The following is a 17,782-nucleotide window of genomic DNA, read 5'->3' as shown; positions in this document are numbered from 1 at the left end:
CTTTTAATGTCTGAAATGTTAGATAATTTTTCCTGTTTGGCCTGACCTCTTCCTTCCTGGGAGCGTACCTCCCCTTGTACTGGCTCTGTCCTCACACAGTGCTCTGCTGAAAGAAAGTTCAGCAGAAAACCAGAAAAAAGCTTGGGATTTGGAATAAGACATGCCCTCAAACAGATGGTCTGAATCTCTGCAGCATGTCCTGCTCCTGTCTGGAGGTGCTGTGAGGTATGAGATGTCTGCTGTGCACTAGATGGTTCTGGAATAGCAATTTTGGGCAAACACTTCCATGAGATGGAAGCTACTCTCCTACCTTTGTGCAGCCAGCCTTTTACCCAGCAGCAGTTTCTCATAACAGAGAGGTTATCTGTGGTTATAATCTTGATTGCCCAGCAAATTGTTGAATGCCTGAGGAAGCAGGAGGAGAATGTGCAGCTTCAGGGTGTGTGGGTTTTTCAGTCTGGTTTACAGTGAGCACTGGAGGTTGAGTGTTTAAGATGCCTTGAGATCCTGACACCATTTGTTGCAGAATTAGACAGCTGCATTCTGTGCTGGGAGGCCACCCCAGCACCCTGGAATAGCCATGGGAGTTCAATAAACTGCTGTTTGCTTCAGAAGCTTTGGATTATGAGGCTGGCAAAGAGTGGCTATCCAGGCAGAGGCAGACCCAAACACCATGTGAAGCAAGCATGAAGACTGTGTCTCTGCTGGGGCAGTGAAGGTGCTTACTTCAGTTACAGACTATTTGCTTCAATTGCCCAATTCTCCTTCCCTCCCTCACCCCTCCAGTAAATGCTACCTTCCCCCTAAAGCCATGGGTCTATATATATCATCAGTACACATGACCAAAACTTTGGTACCAGAGTCCTTTGTCCTTTATCCAGCTGCAGATCTGCTCAGCTCCATGTGACGCAGCAGCACAGGGATTTTCAGCTTTTGTTCTGCTGTTTACAAAGAGTGAAAAGATAAAAGGAAAAATGTTCATAAAACTAGAGCACAGTTATATAAAGAAGTGAACTGAAAACCTGCAGCAGGATCTGTCCAAGATCTGACCTGGTCATCTGTCCAAAGAAGATCTTTGGACTTGCACCCCTTATGTGATGTGTGTTCAGTTCTCTGTAAAGCAACAAAAATGGAAGAGACTTTGATTGTGATTTCTTTGTATGTGCAAAACATGGGTGGCCTTTGAGGTACCCCATTATTACTTTTCTCTAACAAGGAATTGATGATTCAAACTGTACGTGTGGGACACCCATGCAGAGTGCTCAGCTGCAGCATTGCATGTGACCAAGGGGTTGCAAATTTTTGTGAGGAGGGGACTCCCTTGGGTGATTGGCTGGGCTAAAACCCTGACATGTGAGAGAAGTTGGAAGAATAGTGGTTTCCCTGTGCCTTTGGATCTTGGATCTCCAATTTAAAGTCTCTAGACTGCTTGCCTTTCTATTTTTTGGTGACTGTTTGAACAGCACCTTTAGGTGAAAAATATGTTTGCTCCTCAGTCTTGAAGATATTGATATAAGGGAAAATCTTGCACAATAGGATTGAAAAAAATTGGAGAAGTTACAGTGTGTAATAAATTAGGGCTGAGGGAATGTAAAAACTTAAAATTAGTTTAGCACATAACTTGACAGATAGGAAGTAATTTATGTAAATTTAGGGAAGTGGTAGTTGGATTCAGTTGATCTAATTTAAACACTATTTCTAATTATTTTTTGTATGTATACAGAGGATTATAGAATGGTCATTATTCTGACAGAAGGGCTCTTCATGTTTAAATTTAAATCCATAAATGAGTACCCTATTAAAATGTAAACATGCTGTGATAACAAGCACCTGATTATGCAGGCAGGTTAGTCCAGCTACTCTGGTGAACAGCTGTGTGCATGTATTTCAGATAAGGCTTTTTCTTACACCCTAAGAACCACAGGCAGAGCCCTTGAGAGGTCAAGAGGTGCCTGACCCACAGGTGGGAGCTGATGTTGAGTGCAGATCTGAGAGAGATGGGCTCTCACAAGTTTCCACTGAAAGCAGGCCCTGGTGGCACCCAAGGGCACAGAGGGAAGATGACACAATTAAACAATTCCCCCTCCCTGCACTCTGGTGCTGCTAATCCAAGTTTAAACTCCTAACAGCATCTTTGGAGAACCTTCTCCTTTACATTTTGACAGCTCTCTCTTTTTGCCAAGAGAAAGATCATGTAGGTTTACTGGGGAGCTGCCAAATGACAGCTTGACTTCACACCTGAGAAGCAAATGAATGAGGAGAGAAGGAAAGCCTCAGCCTGCCTCCAGCCTGGCACAAACACAAAGAGTCTTGGAAGCATGGAACCCCTGGAGCTGCAGCAGCAGATGTGACATGAGCAGAATCTAAGCTGAAGCTGCAGTGGAGGAGGGAACGTGGGGCCTGTTACCAAACTGCAAAAGCATTATCCATCAGCTGCACATCCTGGGGGAGGTGGAGGCCTGGCCATGGATGATTCTTGGAGGTATGGGATATGGCTTGGAGCTCCACACTGTACAGCAGCCTTCTTGAGTTGATTTGGCTGGCTTTCCTTCCTTGAGCCATTGCAGATAAGATTGCTCTCAAGACATGCATTAACAATCAGCAGGGCAGCTGACAGCCATGATTCATTCTTTAACTACCCCAAACCCAGTATTTTTGGATGTGTAACTCGTGGTTTATAAACTCTGTGGGTAGAGGGCACCAAGAGACACCTCTTGCCTCCTTGTGGGTTTAGGGCAGAATGCCAGACTGTTGTGGAGAACTGCAGGCAGCCTGACTCCACGGGTGTTCAGGCACCCCATGGGTGTTCAGTGACAGCACAGGTGCTCATGAGCAGTCAGTCACCTCTCTCCTCCCACAAGCATCATGGTGAGGTGTCTCTGGCAGGGTATTCTGTGGTTCATAAGCCTTTTTGTGAGAGTAAGTCTATTACAGCTACAAATTGCCCTTGGCTCTCTAACTGCTTGTAGAAAAGTAGTAGAAGTTGTGAATTTCAGACCACATTTTAAAATGGGAGAAAAATTATTTGCATATCAGAGTTTTTTCACCAGTATGATGAACACTGTGCCTGACTCATCCTTCATATGGGAGAATTAAGCAAGCTAAGAAGAAATGACCTTCAGGGCAGGGATTTCTTTCTTACTTTTCTTTTAAGGCAAGAAATTTCCAAGGATTGGCCCCAAAGACTACTAGTTTGTTGCCTGACCCCGCCAGGTGTTTGCAATTCTAGAAGTCAGGCGTATCTAGCTGGATGCCTTTGCAACAGCAAGCAAAGGCAGAGAACAGCGGTTCCTGTAGGAGCAGGCTGCTGGCAGGTCTGCAACGCGGGATGTTCTCTGCCCAGCTACCTGGAGTCCGTACCGTGAGCGCTGGGGAGCGCCAGGCTGGGCTGCACGCACGGGCAGCGGGAGCTCTGTGCAGCCCCGCGGGAACGGCAGCGAGTGATCACAGCTGCGGCTCGTTCCAAAGGGACACATGAGCCCCCCCCCGCAGAAAGCTGGGACACTTCTGCCCAGAGGGCTGGTTGGATGGGGTTTTTTTGTGGGAGAAGGGCTACTTCTAGGTTCAGGTGGAGGAATTGAGTGGGAAAACCTTGCACGCTCCTCGAAGGGTGGGCATTTTCATCACAATCCTGGAGTGACTTCCCTGGGACATAAAGGAAATCAGTGTTGAAGCCGGGAACTGACCGATCAGACCTGACTAATGGCCCCAGTGCAGCCTCAGCCACGAGGCTGTCCATCCTCTGTTTCTGCTGACCCTTCATTATGCGGTTTTTTGGCACGGCTGGGAGTTCACCCTTCCTCACGCCCCTGTAGAACAGCGGCTTTTCAGAGAGGATCCCCACAGAGGACACGTTTTGCTCTTCCTGCGGCGATCCCAGGAGCCGCTCAGCGGCCGCCCAGGAGCAGGAGGGTCACACGGCGCTCGGAGCCCCCAGGGCTATGGGGAGAGGCGGCCGCAGCCCCTTCTCACACTGCAGGGCGAGTGAATGAAGGCAGAACGATTTCGAAGGAAACCAAGCCTGGCCGAAAGGCGCACTCCCGTAGTTATTTGTTGTTTCCCGGACAGCGGCACCGGGGCCGCCCGCGGGCCGCGCGCCCTGCCCCCGCTCCCGCCGGAAACGCCCCCCGCGCGCGGCCGGCGCGGAAGTGGGCGCGCGGGGGGCCGCGCGGGGCGGCGCATGCGCAGGAGGCGGCGCGCGGCCGCGCCCCGCCCCCGCCGCGGTGGGGGTCTGGCGCGCGCTCCGTGCGCGCGGCGCGAGGCCGGGCCCGGGCGGCGGGCGCGGAGCCCGGGGGGGCGGGGGGAGCGCGCGGAGCGGGCGGGGGTGAGGGACGCACGGTCGGTCTGTCTGTCTGTCCGTCGGTGAGTCGGTCGGTCGGTGAGAGGATGTGAAGATGGCGGAGCTGCAGATGCTGCTGGAGGAGGAGATCCCGGGGGGGCGCCGGGCCCTGTTCGACAGCTACACGAACCTGGAGCGGGTGGCCGAGTACTGCGAGACCAACTACATCCAGGTGCGCCGGGGCGGGCAGGGCGCGCCCTCACGGCCGGGCCCGCGGGGCTGCCCCGCTCGCCGGGCCCGCGGCTGCTGCAGCCCGGGCTGGGGGGGGAAAGCTGCTTCACCTCCAGCGTGAGCTACCCCGGCGTGACGAGGCGCTTAAATGTGGAATTGATTCCTAAATTGAATTCCTTCCACTTTGTGAGTGAATGTTTATTCCGATCGTGTCCCTGTCCCCCCTTTTCGTCCCCTCCGCAGATTCTGATCTGCTTTGCTGCCGAGGTGATGTGATAAACCGAGGGCACGGCTGACTCCTGCAAATACAGTGTTGGTGCCTGTTAATTTAGAGCAGAATGACACAGGCTTCAGTAGAGTTATGTCTGCCCGTTTGTATTTCCCTGCTCGAGCAGGACTCTGGAATTCCATAGGAAGGGCAGCTACCAAGGGGTAGGTGCAGGATGGAAGCGTGATGTAGTAGAGCTGGTACAGAATTAGGGAGATGAAGTGCAAGTGCTACCGCATAGTGTGGTTTTTGCGGTGGTTGCTCTAAAGCCAGGCTGGTGTTAGGGCTCTGCTTTTTTTATTTCTCTTTCTAGTGGAAAGAAGGGCAAAATATTCTCAGTTTAGTTTGATAGTGATAATAGGGCCAAATGAAAACTTTGCCCTCAAACACAAGAAGATACCCTACGACATGTCTGAGTGTGCGGGAGAGAAAGGTAGGGGGGATGATGTGGATTTGTGGTGTCAGTATTGCGAGAATTCCAAAGTGTCCCAGAATTGTTTTTGAATTCAGTCCCCGAAGGGCAGAGTGCTTGTGTGCTTTCAGAGGGCAGCTAGCGATGAGATCTGTGCTGAGACTGTTCTGTCAGTGAAAATGGGAGAGACTATTTAACCAGAGACAGAGAATACTTAGAATGTCCCTGTAAAAAAGCTCTCGCTGTTTCTTTTGAATTGCTGAATGACCAGCTGTCCTTTAGAGAGAAGACTTTGCATATTTTGGGTCATTTACAAAACAGGTCAATTACAGTAAAATGATATAGATGTATTTTATTATGTAATGATACTTCTGATGTTGAATTAGCATGACTTGGGGTTTTTAAGAGACGTGTTGAAATCTTACAGTTATGACCTGACATGTGTGTGTTTAAATTTCTGCTTTTTTGAGAAGTGATTTTTCTGGAATATGGGAGAGGAGTATTGGAAAGCAGAACCAGATAGGAAGAACTGCATGTAGTTGGGTTTTTTTCCTTTGACTTTTTTTTTTTATTCCTTGTATAAATCAAAGTTTGCAAATCTCTACAGAACAGATCCACTTTTAGTGTCTTAATGAAAACTGCAGAAGGGGACTCCCTGCTGTTTTGTGCAAATAGAGAACGAAAAAAAAGATGGTTATTGCCCCAGACAGCAGAGAGTCCATAAGGACAGTCTGGGATCACAGGAGATGGATACAGACAGATGGTGAATGCAGGAAAAGAACGAGGCACTCTTGGTCAGCCTGATGGATTCTGACCACCACACAGCAATATCCAGACTGGCAATTTATCCAGGCATCATGGCAGCACAGAGCTTTAGGGGGGAGGTGGCAATGAAAGAACGAAGTTGTGTTGTGAGCATTGACTGTGAGGTGCAGTATGGGTCACACCATCAACATGCTTACATTTTTAAGGACGTGGGGAATGGAGACATCAGCCAGGCAGAAGGCTCTGGCTTCTGGAATGCTCTGAGACGGGACAGGGTGGGTTTGCTGTGGAGAAGAGGTTCAGGGTGAGGGCATTCTGGATTTGGTGGTGTGAGTGTCCTGGTAACAAATCTGTCAGCCAGCTCGCCCCACCCTCACCGTGCCACAGCCACGAACCCTGCTGCACCAGATCTCTGTAAAGAGCAGACTTTTTCTGCTCTACAGGAAGGGATTAATGGGAGTAACTGTTGGTCAATTGGATATTTGTGGTTTTGCTTCTAATAATATTTATTATTCCAAAGTTGTTATGTCTGAATGAAGTCCAAATTACTTTTGAAATAGTAGCCTTGAATTTTTGGGGGAAGATGGGTTTATAAATGCTCTGAAGAGTATGGAAGAGTAATCATCCAGAAAGTCATGTAATGAAGATGAACTAATTCTACTGTAATCCTGTAGTATTTCACTGCTGACAGAAGATTTGTTGTGGATAATCTTGAGATCTAGGGGAGGCTCAGAATGTGGCTGAGACCTGAAGTTTATCTGCAGGATGGTAGGTGCTGTGGTGATGGGACATTGAAGGCCCTTCATTGGCCTGTCTTATCTATTTCAGTAGCCAGGCCACTCCCTTTCTGTGCCAGTTGCTGCTTTGAAGTTTGATTGTCCAGTGCAGAAACTGTTGCAAAAGGCAGTGAGGCGCAGGCCAGTGTATCAGAATTTGAAATGCAGTGCTAAAGCAAATGGGTTTTTTCTCTTCCCCCCTACCCAGCAACATAATTGCAGCTTCAAAATAATTAAAATGCAATCTCATACATGAGGAAATTGCTAGTTCATAGTAGTAGAGCTGTGGCAATTGCAACTCATTTGACTTCTGCTTATGAAATGAAAAATCTATTCTTAAAAATTTTGTCAGTGTTTATCCAAATTATGATTGATATGTAGCTCGATGACTTTAGCAACAGGGAATGTTACATAAAATGTTATCCTTCCCTTGAGTCTGTGATATGGTAGTGTATCAGAAAACATCAGCTTTAAATTTTGTGGAAAATTATAGGAAATACCGCAAATACATAGTAAGTGGGCCTGCAGGAGTGAAAGAAAAGTGCTTTTTGGGGAAAAAAAGTTTCTTTGTGTCAAAAACATCTTATTCTTCTAATGACTTGGAGAAATCATACAGGTTTTTTATGTCATGCTGCTTCTTAAAGAGAAGGGGAAGAAAAGCTTTTTGTTTAGGAGGGTGTTTGTGTGGTATCTGACACAATGTCAGTCACAGGTTAAATTTTATATGGGCTGTTCAATGCTTTGTGTACTAGTGCTGTGTCCCCTGTTGCAGTCTAAGCATGCAACAGAGTAATTCTATAAAATTTGATTTTTGATGTACTTGGTATTTGCAGTCTACAATGATTTATCTGTTTCCCTAAAATCAGATAATATTTATATTGGGCAGTGTTGTGTTTACAAAGTTTTCCTATTCCTGCTTAATTTTGTTCAGGAGTATCATAAAGAAAATTTCTACTTATGGTAGTACAAGTAACAAGACCATACAGTTATGTGACTTGCACATCTTGTTACTGACATAAATTCCTACACTGGCTTGCCCTGTTAAGTTTCTTTGAGCTTGTCCTGTATAAGTCTATTCTGAAATAATATTTTGTTTGTTTCTCATTATCACTGATCTTTTCAAAAATCAGCTTTTTGTTTTGTGCAGTGCATGGAGCTTCCTAGAGTAACTGAATGCTTGTGTCTGTAACTCTTTGTTGAAAGGGTCAGAAAAAATTCCCAGGTGGAGACATTTCAACCTCTAAGTGTCTGGTGTGCAGGGATTCGAGGTGGGGGGAGGTCCCTCCACCACAGCATGCAGAACTGAGTGAAAAGCCAAGCCTGTCCTCTGCCCAGCCTTCAGAAGGAACCTCTGATTTCTCTGATCCAGCTGTGTTGGCTGGGTTCTTCTAAAAGGCTCAGTATTTTTTTGGTTATTCAATATTATTATGCTTTACTTGTCAGCTCTAGAGACTGAAAAGGAAGAGGGAGCTTCTGATTTTCCTCCCTTTCATAGTCTTCATGTTGCCATCACTCTTGACATTTTATATACAGAAACAGTCTTGTGGTGTTTGTGAGGGGTAGTGTAGAAAGAATATTTTTATTCTTGTTCTTAGTAATCAATCCATCCTGCTGATTACTAGAAATAACCTGCTTTCATTCCTGCAGAAAGCTTTATTTAATTAGACATAAAGGTGAAAACTACTTGTTTCTTGGTAATTTTACTACAGTCCATAGATCAGTGAATTTCATAGTTGCTTTCCACATTTCTGTTGTTTTTACTTAGATCTCATAAGCAAACCCAAGTGGCTGTAGATTTGGAAGCATCTTCAGTAGGCTGGACAAGAGAATGAGGCATCTCTTATCATATTAGTTTTTAATGACAGGAATGGTGGTCCTTACAAACAGCCACTTAATGGTTATGGCTTTAGTAATGGCAGATTGCCATGGAGTTGCTCTTAATGGCTGGTACCAGGATATAACTTGTGTAATTGTACAGGGAATTGCAGGAAATATGGTTTGTAAACAAGTTCAAGAATGATCACTCTTCAATTTACTGAAGATGTGTATCACCTTAACAGAGGTGACTGAGTTAGATTTGTAAAATCTATTTAGTTTTCAGAAGTGTGAGTGTCAGAGGAAAGTTGGTTTTGCTCTTTCTGTTCCCTAAGCTTGTTTATTCTGTAATCCAGCTTCAGTGAAGGGGTGATTAATCTTAGCTCTGATGGAACACTTGTTCTGCAGGCATGAAAGTGGATATTGATCAGCTCCAGTGAGTATTAGTCCCGAAGTTCAGGAAGATGATAACAAGTTGAAACTCTACAAAACCTGTGAAAGAGTAGTAATGGCTACGTGGGCAATGTGCTATAATGTCTCACTCCTAAGTTCAGTGAATATTGCATGGGTATATCCATGGCTGTATCTTGTCCATCAGCCTATGGTAGGACTTCATGAAAACCATGGGATTTTAAATTTGAATGTGCACTGGTGGATTAAGCTTGAAAGTCAGCCAGGTGCCCACCAAGCTGTTCTCTTACTCTCAGTCCTCAGCTGAGCAACAGGAGAAAGTAAGGAAAAAAAATAATTCCCAGTTCATGGGTTGAGTTAAGGACAGGGAGGTCACTGACAAATTGCTGTCATGGGCAATCCACTCTCAGCTCGGGGAGTATTAATTTAATTTACTGCCAATTAAAAATAGAGTAGGACAGTGAGAAATAGAGTCAAAACTAAACCCACCTTCCCCCAGCCCTCCCTTGCCAGGTTCAATTTCACTCCTTTTCTAACTCTCGCACTCCTTCTCCAGCGATGCAGGGGAACAGGGAATGGGGGATGCTTTAGTTCATTCCTATCACTTGTCTCTGCTGCTCTTTCCTCCTCACAGTCTTCCTCCTGCTCCAACATGGCCATCCTCCAGTGGGGTACAGTCCTTCACAAAGTGCTCCAAAACACTTTGGAACACAAATCCCAGGTCCTTCCCATGGACTGCAGTTCTTCATGCATTGCTCCAGCGTGGGTTCTTCCCAAGAGCATCCAGTCCTGCAGACACAGACTGCTCCTGTGGGTGCCCACAGGCACTGTTCTGCCCAAAGCCTGCTCCTGCATGGACTTCTCTCCATAGGCTGTGGCTCCTGCCAGAAGCTGCTTCTGAGGGCTCTGCACAGGCTGCAGCTTCTTTCAGAGAATATCCACCCGCCCTGCCCTGGGCTGCAGGCAATCTCCACTTCAGTGCCTGGAAACACCTCCCCTTCCTCCTTCTCTGACCTTGCTGTGTGCAGGGCTGTGTCTTTCACACGTTTCTCTCTCCTCTCCCAGCTGCCTCACGGTGGTCTTTACCCCTTGGTAGATGCCTTGGCACAGAGGTGCCCCCAGCATGGCTGACTGGCTTTTGCCAGTGCTGGGGCCCTCTTGGAGCTGCCTCTGGGGATGTGGGGGCAGCTCCTGATCTCCTCTCCCAGAGGCTGCTCCTGCAGCCTCCTGGCTACCACTGAACTGGCTCCTTAGCTTTGGGAGCTTCAGTGAGGATTAACTAGAACATGTTTCCTTTAAGTGAGTCAGTGAAGCTGGCAAAGCTGTTGAATTCATCACTCAACCAATCTACTTTCCTTTTTCATCACCTGTGCTGTGTTTTGCCAGGAAACCTAATTTAATGCATTTATTAGTGCCACAAGTTCAACCTGGAGGTCAGGAAGTGCTGGATTGATCCTCTGTTGAGTAGATATGAAAACAGCATGAGCCATTTTATTAGTGGTAATTGGAGTTGCTGGTGGTAATACTGTATGTGTAGGTATGAAAATAAAATTTGTAAATATGCAAGTTGCTAATATAAATGTTGTAACACAAAATGTTGGTTGCAAGTGGCATTCTAGTTGTTCCCTTCTATAGTTTATTTTCAGACTGTGGTTACTGAATTATATTGATCAAGAATTCTAATTCAGAGTAGAAAGCTTCTGCATCCTACAGTTAATCAGCTCTCTGAAATTTATTGTCCATTGCTTGTGTTTTACTTGAGTTTGTAGTTATTAATCTTTGTGGCTAAGTGCTGAGGCAGGAAGTGGTGCCTATGTAAGGCAAGAGCGTCTCCAGTCAGTGCTTTAAGCCAGTAAAATGTTCCCTGTAGTGTTCAGCAGAATATTTTCTTGACGAAAAACATTGATTTAAATACCATATTTGCAGCAGATTTATTCAGTAGGGTCTATGTCTAGAGGCTGCTGGCCTTTTTTCTTTTTTAAAATTTTGTTTCAAATGCTGTTTTCACACTTAATTGCACACCTGAAATTGACCTCTTGCTTACTAATCTAAATTTTGTAAATTTTGTTGGATGTCCCTGCCAGGAACTTCAGTCATTGGGCTGCTTCATGAAGCAAAACTCCATGTCAATAGATGAAACCTCATCACAGCACACTGAATTTAGGAGCATTTCCTCTTCTCAGGGCTCTCACTAGTTAGGTTGGCAATTCTTTCTTGAATTGAATGAGCTAATATGTTTTTGCAAGTGAGTTGTATATATTTCAGTGAGAAGTCTTAATTTTCTGTTTCTCAGGTGCAACAACTAAGTTGCTCTGTCAAATTTAAATTTATGTGCTCTGAAGTATAGACTCTATATGTGCTATTCCATTTTCCTGTAGCTCACTTCCCAGTAGATGCCATTGTAATATGTATTCTTAATGGTGTTTCAGTTTGAAGTATAATAAGCACTTGCCTTATTATTATTGGTGTAGTGTTGCCTTGATGAAGTTGTTTTATGCTCAGTGAAATGCAGGGTGAGGAACAAATATTACTTGGTCTGGGGTTTTAGTAGCCTGTCTGTGTTGGTTATAACACACAGCCAAAGCTAGCTTTGTGCCAACTCATAAATTTACTATTTTTTTTTTCTTAAAAGCTCTTCTAAGTAAATGCAAATGTTTTTCTTAGGATATTCTGTAACTTGGTTGTGAATTTCCTGCTGACAAGAGCAGGGCTATTGCTTTGCTCAGGGATGGGGCGAGTGTCAAGTGAGGGAGGAGGAGGAGGGAATGACCGAGGCAGTGAGCTGTTAGATGGACAGGTTAAGGTGAGAAGTTCAAGATCCCAGCTATCGATTGTGGTTATTTTGAATTTGTGCAGCAGCAGTGTTGTGGTGCAAAGGTGAGGTGTTGTTTGTGTGGCCCCCAGTGAAAGCTGTGAGCAGTGGGGCTGACACCTGTTCAACACAGAGGGTTGGTGCACGGAACCTGTGGGTGATGTGGGGCCTTCAAAAGCACAGTCAGTGCTTGATTTGCTGCAGTCTGTCTCCTGCAACAAAGTCTCTTCTTGACACTGCTGCTTTTGCCAGACAGGAATATCCCAGCTTAGCTGAAACACTATTTCTCATCTCTGTTCAAACACAAACTTCTAGTGTGTCTGACAAACAAAATGTACAAAGCCATTTATTACTGAGTAGTGTATGAATTCAAAGCATACTGATTTGTCTTGATTCACTTTAATAATAATCATTAAATAGTATGTGTTCACTCAATATACAGTGCAGATTCTCAATTATCTTGAAGTGTGTCCTTCTATACTGTAAGTTTGAGCAGTGCTGGCCATTGCAGATTTGTACTTCACTCCAATTTTTGTAACTAGACAGCGACTTTGTAAATTGTTTTGAGAAGTGGAGCTTGTTCATAGCTGTCTATGTAAGGCAGAGTGTTTGCTGCAGGTTGTAAAAGTTTATTGTCTACCTGCTTTTAATTGGGTAAAAACCACAGGTCTGCTGCAGCTTGTGGAAAATGTAAAAATGTTAAATATCCCAAATTAAATGGCTATTTTTGAATCAACTAACATAGATTTATCTATGGAGGGTCTGTGGAGGGACAACTCAAAAATATTTAGCCACAAGGAGATGAGAAATAGTAAAAACAAAAGTCAACCTCTTATCCCCCACATTGCTAACAGAAAAAGAACAGGCTGAGTGGATGACAGGCTTCAGAGACGCTGAAAAATGCCAATATGAGCAGATGCTCAAAAAAGGAGTGGTTAGTTTTGACAGAAAAGTAATGAATTATAGGATTATTGGAATAATATTTTGAAAAGTCTGAACTATGTACACTGGTTTCCCATTTTTCTTGGGTAAAGTACAGGGATACTAAATTAAGTTTGAGAGGTAATGCTACTTAATCTATGAAATTATTGCTATGAGGTAAGGCTTAAGATTTAATAGTATTCTAGAAAGGCTAGACATTTTAAATAAATAATGAGAATATAAGCAGTTCTGTCTTTTCCTTTCATATTCTTTGCCTTGCATTTATTCCATGATGGAGTTTTATGTCTCTTGTATGAAGTATTTTGCACTGTCCACTGTAATTCATTTCACTGGATTATTGGGGATATTGCTTCTATTTAATATTGTAGTTTCTGTATCCTGAATGTGATATATCCTGGATCCTTTGAAATGCTTTTTGCACAAATTGGTGTTGGATTTGCCTTTCAAGGAGAGGGAATTAATATGTTGAGTTACTCATGTCAATTTAATAAGATCTAGATAAATTTCATTTGTGGGAAAGAGAGCTAAAGGTTTTTTATGTGTGTGCTGAAATGGTGGTAGTAAAATTAATGGGCTTTTTCCACCATGACTAATAACTAGTGAACTGGGAGTGAAAGGAGTTGTAGAGAAGAATGAAACTGTGACAGTGCATTTATTTGTTATTTATGATAAATCAGTCTGCAGTGTTTTCTGATGTACTCAGTTTTCTCACTTTATTCCTCTGTTAGTGATCTCAGGAATTAGCCTCAAAGATTTAGGCCTATTGATGTTTGTGTCCTTAGAGGTGTGCTGTCCATGAAGTGACTCTGTGTCAGAAGGGGCAGAGTGATTGAGCGTGCAGAATCTCTGCATCAAAGAGTAGTGTGTAATCAGCCTCAATTAGTGAGGGTGTTGCTTTTGAAGCATTTCTCTCACATTCTGAATGCACTGTCACAAGAGCAGTCCATTTCTGAAAGAAGGAGGTCATTCTTTGATTCTATATGCATCTGTACAAATGAATCAGTTTGGATAATAGAAGGTAGGTAGTTATCAGTAGACTCTGAATCGCTATTGCATTTGTCTGGTGGTGATAATTAATTCAAATCATCTCCAAACTGAGGACACTTCTATAACCACTTGATGGAATGAGTTAGTAGAACTATTGTAAATCATTCTCATTTTATAATTTGCTTAAAATGTATATCTTGTATTTTCTAAATATATATGCAGTCTTTACATTTATTGGAGTCAGTAATTCAATATGTGCTACAAATACATGCAGTTTTGATGACTGGAGCAAGAGGGAGGGGTAAGCCTCTACTTTTTGTTGTTCTCATTTGTATACTCATCTGTCCACCAAATGCAGGTCCTTGGAAACCGAGCTTGTTAGTGTGATGAGCTTCTTATAGATGTTTGTACTATTTTGAGACCCTTCATTAAAGTATGGTTTATAAGTTGTACTCCTTATGCAAGACAGGCTCTTATGAATTGTCTCATTCAATCACCAGTTGGATAATTAATGCAGAGTTATAGCTCATTTAACCACTTATGCACATATGAAAGAATTTTTTCATTAAAGAACAAGTGGGGAATACATTGCCAATAATCCACTTGTGTCTGTAAAGGCTGTGCTTAAAAGTTCTCCAAAGAGAAGGGGATTTTCCCTTGTTTTCTTATGATGAGCTGAGGTTAATATTTTCCATGTGTTTTACTTTCCCTGAAATTTTCTTATATATTTTTTTTTTACTTGTAGCTTTTGTTGAGGACACGGAGAAGAATGAGATTTATTTGCTGGTAAAGTCTCAGAGTATTGGATTCTATTACATTTAGCTTCTTTTTTAGCTTGTTTTTCTTTGTGTGTGCTAAACAGGTAAGTGCCTCTGCACAGACCAGATCCCACCTTGAGCAGGCAGCTTCTTATACCTAATTCTGTTGGTTTTAAGTAGCACAGCTCTTATGTGATGTCATATCTAGATCTTGTACTTCACAAATCAGGGTAAGTACAGCTTTTGTGTGCAAACAGTGGAAGGAATTTATTTTGGTCTGGATTCCATATGCCCTTAAGGCTCTGAACACAGTCTTTCAAGAATTGCTTGCATGGTTTTCTGTGACTGATTGTAGGGGGAATATGAGTGGTTTTTCCTGACTTTTAGGGACAAATTGTTCAGTAAAATGGCTGGAAGATGATGAGTGATACAAAAAAAATCAACTCTTGTGTCTAGAAAGGTGGAGGATTTGAGGTTATGCAGTTGGTAGATCCTTCTTGAAAGAGGAGAGAATTGCTTGTCTGAAAAGCAGCTTGAAAATTTGTGTTTTCTCTGTGCCTCTTTGTCTTAAAACCTAGGATTCAAGTTGTGAAATTCTTCAGGACAGTTTTATTTATTGCCATAGCTGGATGGAAGGGTAGAGAGATGATGTTATTTAGGCATGTCTTGTTAAATGAACAGGTCATTCATGCAACACTTTTAATTCATGAAGGTGTAGAGACAGCCCTTCCTTCAGATGGTAGTAGAACTTGCTGAATATATAGTTGTAACAATCTGTTGAGACAACTTGAAAATGAGTTCACATTAAAAAGAAAGATGCAAGGCAAGAGAATCTTTTATGACATAGAAAAAGCATTCAGCAGTTGAAATGTTCTTATTTTTGTCATTTCACTTCTTTGACATTTCTATTTTTGTGACAACAAATTGCTCAGAGTTGTCAGAAGAATAACATTACAATTTGGTGAATAAGTGAAGATTGAGACTCAGCCTGTGTCATAATTATGGTGAAAGTAAACACAGTCATGGGGATTCTTCATATCCTCTATTGGAGCACGAAACTGCTGTGAGAGGAGTCTGATGTTCTCTCACCAGTCTGCAGTGTCACTTACACCTCCATGCTGGGAGTTCTCATTGCTGCAGTGTGGCGGCCCAGGTGATGCTGTGTGCCCTGTGTGCTGTGGCAGCTGCTCCAGTGCAGTGCAGTGCAGGGGGTGTGTGCTGGCCCTGCAGCACGTGCAGCCCTCGGGGGCACAGCTCTGGTTCAGCGCCTGGAGCTCTTGGGGCTGCTCCTGCTCTGGGTAGAGATGATGGAATTGGCCTATGTGGGGAACAGCATGAGAATCCTTAACTCTGGGATTAAAATGACTCCTTCCTGAAATATTTGTCACTGAATTTAGGTTGTATAGCAGGAAGGGTTTCCCCTATTTGAGACAACCATAGTCTGTATGTGACTTTTCTTTAAAAATTGTTTGAAAAAATTGACTTTTTAAACTGTTTCATTTTGAAAAAATCATTATTAGTTATTTTGTTAGCTGACGAGGATAGTGTATTAATTTACTTAATGAAAATCCTGGTCTTAAGTTTTACTGGGCTAGTCTGGATATGTCTGTTGTAGGGTAAAAATTGCAGTACATTTTTATCTTCTGCTGAGATGTCTGTGACTGATGGTGTCTTCTCTGTCCAACATGAATGCTTACCAATCTGTACGTATTGAAAATAGTCAAAATTCTATAAATACGGGGAAAAAAAGGTGTTTAATTGCTCTTAAAGAAATTCACCCTGTCTGATACAAGATTGTCTGAGGGATCTTTATGAAGATCTTGGGCAGAACAGCACCAGTAAGTGCTGAAATCAGTATATGAACAAACCTTAAAGGGCCTGCTGAAAATCTAGCTCACATTAGATAAACACAGAAAAGAAGAAAAAAATTTCACCTGTTTTGGTAAAATAAGATAGTACCTGCAGATTTTTTTTTTTTTTTATTGTTTTGTTATTGAAGTGCTTTAGAGGAAGCTGAGGTATGGAACATCATTAATATGTGTGCAGAGGTGGGCAGCTGTGAAATTTGGAGCATTGCAGATGCTCTACTACTCTGAGAGTGTTTGTCTGATTTATTCCTCTGTCCTTTTCTGAAGCTCTTATGGTAACTACCTTTTTCAGGACAGACTTTGTAGAACTTCTTGTACCATTGTATGTGGCGCTTATTTTTCATTTTAGAATTGCTTCCAGGTTTACAGAGCTGTCTTCTCTTGGATCCCAAGTAACTTGATTGATTTTTTGAAGGTGTTCTGGTAGAACTATGTCCATAGCTGCTGCCTCTACAACATCCTGCATGGAGATTTTCTCCTGGATGTTCACTGGGATATTGCTGGAGTTTTGTTTTTCAGAATGTCCTCATGTGTAATTTTGTGTGTTTTTCACATGAGTTATAGTTTGTTGTCTTCAGCTGACATCAAAATGTTAGAACAAAGGAACTCAAACATTTTAGAAATAGAAGCTCTTGTTTGGTACTGCAGTCATTCTCATGGGGTTTGTTGTATTCATTTAAGTTTATTAAATGCTTTAAATTCAAAGAATGTATTTGGTCCATCATCTACTTTCTTTGTGTGGAGGCATAAAAAGACCTTACAGAATTTACAGAGCTTCTGCCAGGGGGTCCATGGGCTATTAGGTAGTGCTAGAGCTTTGTTTTAAGACAGCAGATTTAAGCATTTACTGTATGAAATTCTGACATTGTTCTGAAGGAATTTTCAAAAAAATATGGTCTCTTTAAGCTCATCCTGTTGATGTTCTGAATGATGGGCCATTATAGTTAAGCAAGAAAACCCTTATTCCTGGTAGTTTGTGTTTCAAGTCCTGTCCTTTCTTTACCAGACAGAAAACTTTCCATATTGTTAAAGAGAAATTCTGAAATGGCTCAGTGACCTGCATTGCTTTGTTTCAAGTCTGGGGAATCTTAGAATTATTGTATGTGGAGAAAAACTTTGCCAAAGTTGGATTTGGTTATCAAGCATATTGCTTTTGATAACTCAGTGTGATACTTGTTAATTCTTAAAAAAGTAACTTGGTAATTTGCAGAAAGAAGTATTTAAATTGGATGGAGGTTACTGTGTTACAGGTGCAGTATAGTTAACATGGAAAATCAAATGCACATCCCTTTATACATGTAAAATGGCTGTATATTGTTTTTAGAAACTAAGTTACCACTTGCATGAAACAGTCTCTCTTTGGGTAAGAAGTATTGCTCTTGATGGGAATGTAGGTCATGCTTAGAAAATGAGTGTGTAAAATAGAGATCTTGCTGAAAATAATTACAGAACATTTGA

At 42.8% G+C, this 17,782-nt stretch overlaps 1 protein-coding gene across 18 annotated transcripts in view; it reads left to right on the top strand.

Moving 5' to 3' along the window:
- The first annotated feature begins 4,309 nt into the window (after positions 1–4,309).
- The window catches only part of ABI2 (abl interactor 2), a 65,020-nt gene continuing 51,547 nt past the window's right edge, over positions 4,310–17,782 (top strand). For all 18 annotated transcript variants that reach the window (XM_058027697.1, XM_058027696.1, XM_058027699.1 and 15 more), the window contains exon 1: positions 4,310–4,511. In XM_058027697.1, the coding sequence (XP_057883680.1) occupies positions 4,395–4,511 (117 nt within the window). In that variant the 5' untranslated portion in view covers positions 4,310–4,394. The remainder of the gene's footprint in view (positions 4,512–17,782) is intronic.

The sequence above is a fragment of the Melospiza georgiana genome, chromosome 7, assembly GCF_028018845.1.
Source record: "Melospiza georgiana isolate bMelGeo1 chromosome 7, bMelGeo1.pri, whole genome shotgun sequence".
Lineage (NCBI taxonomy): Eukaryota > Metazoa > Chordata > Aves > Passeriformes > Passerellidae > Melospiza > Melospiza georgiana.
This window is presented reverse-complemented; position numbering and strand designations above follow the sequence as displayed.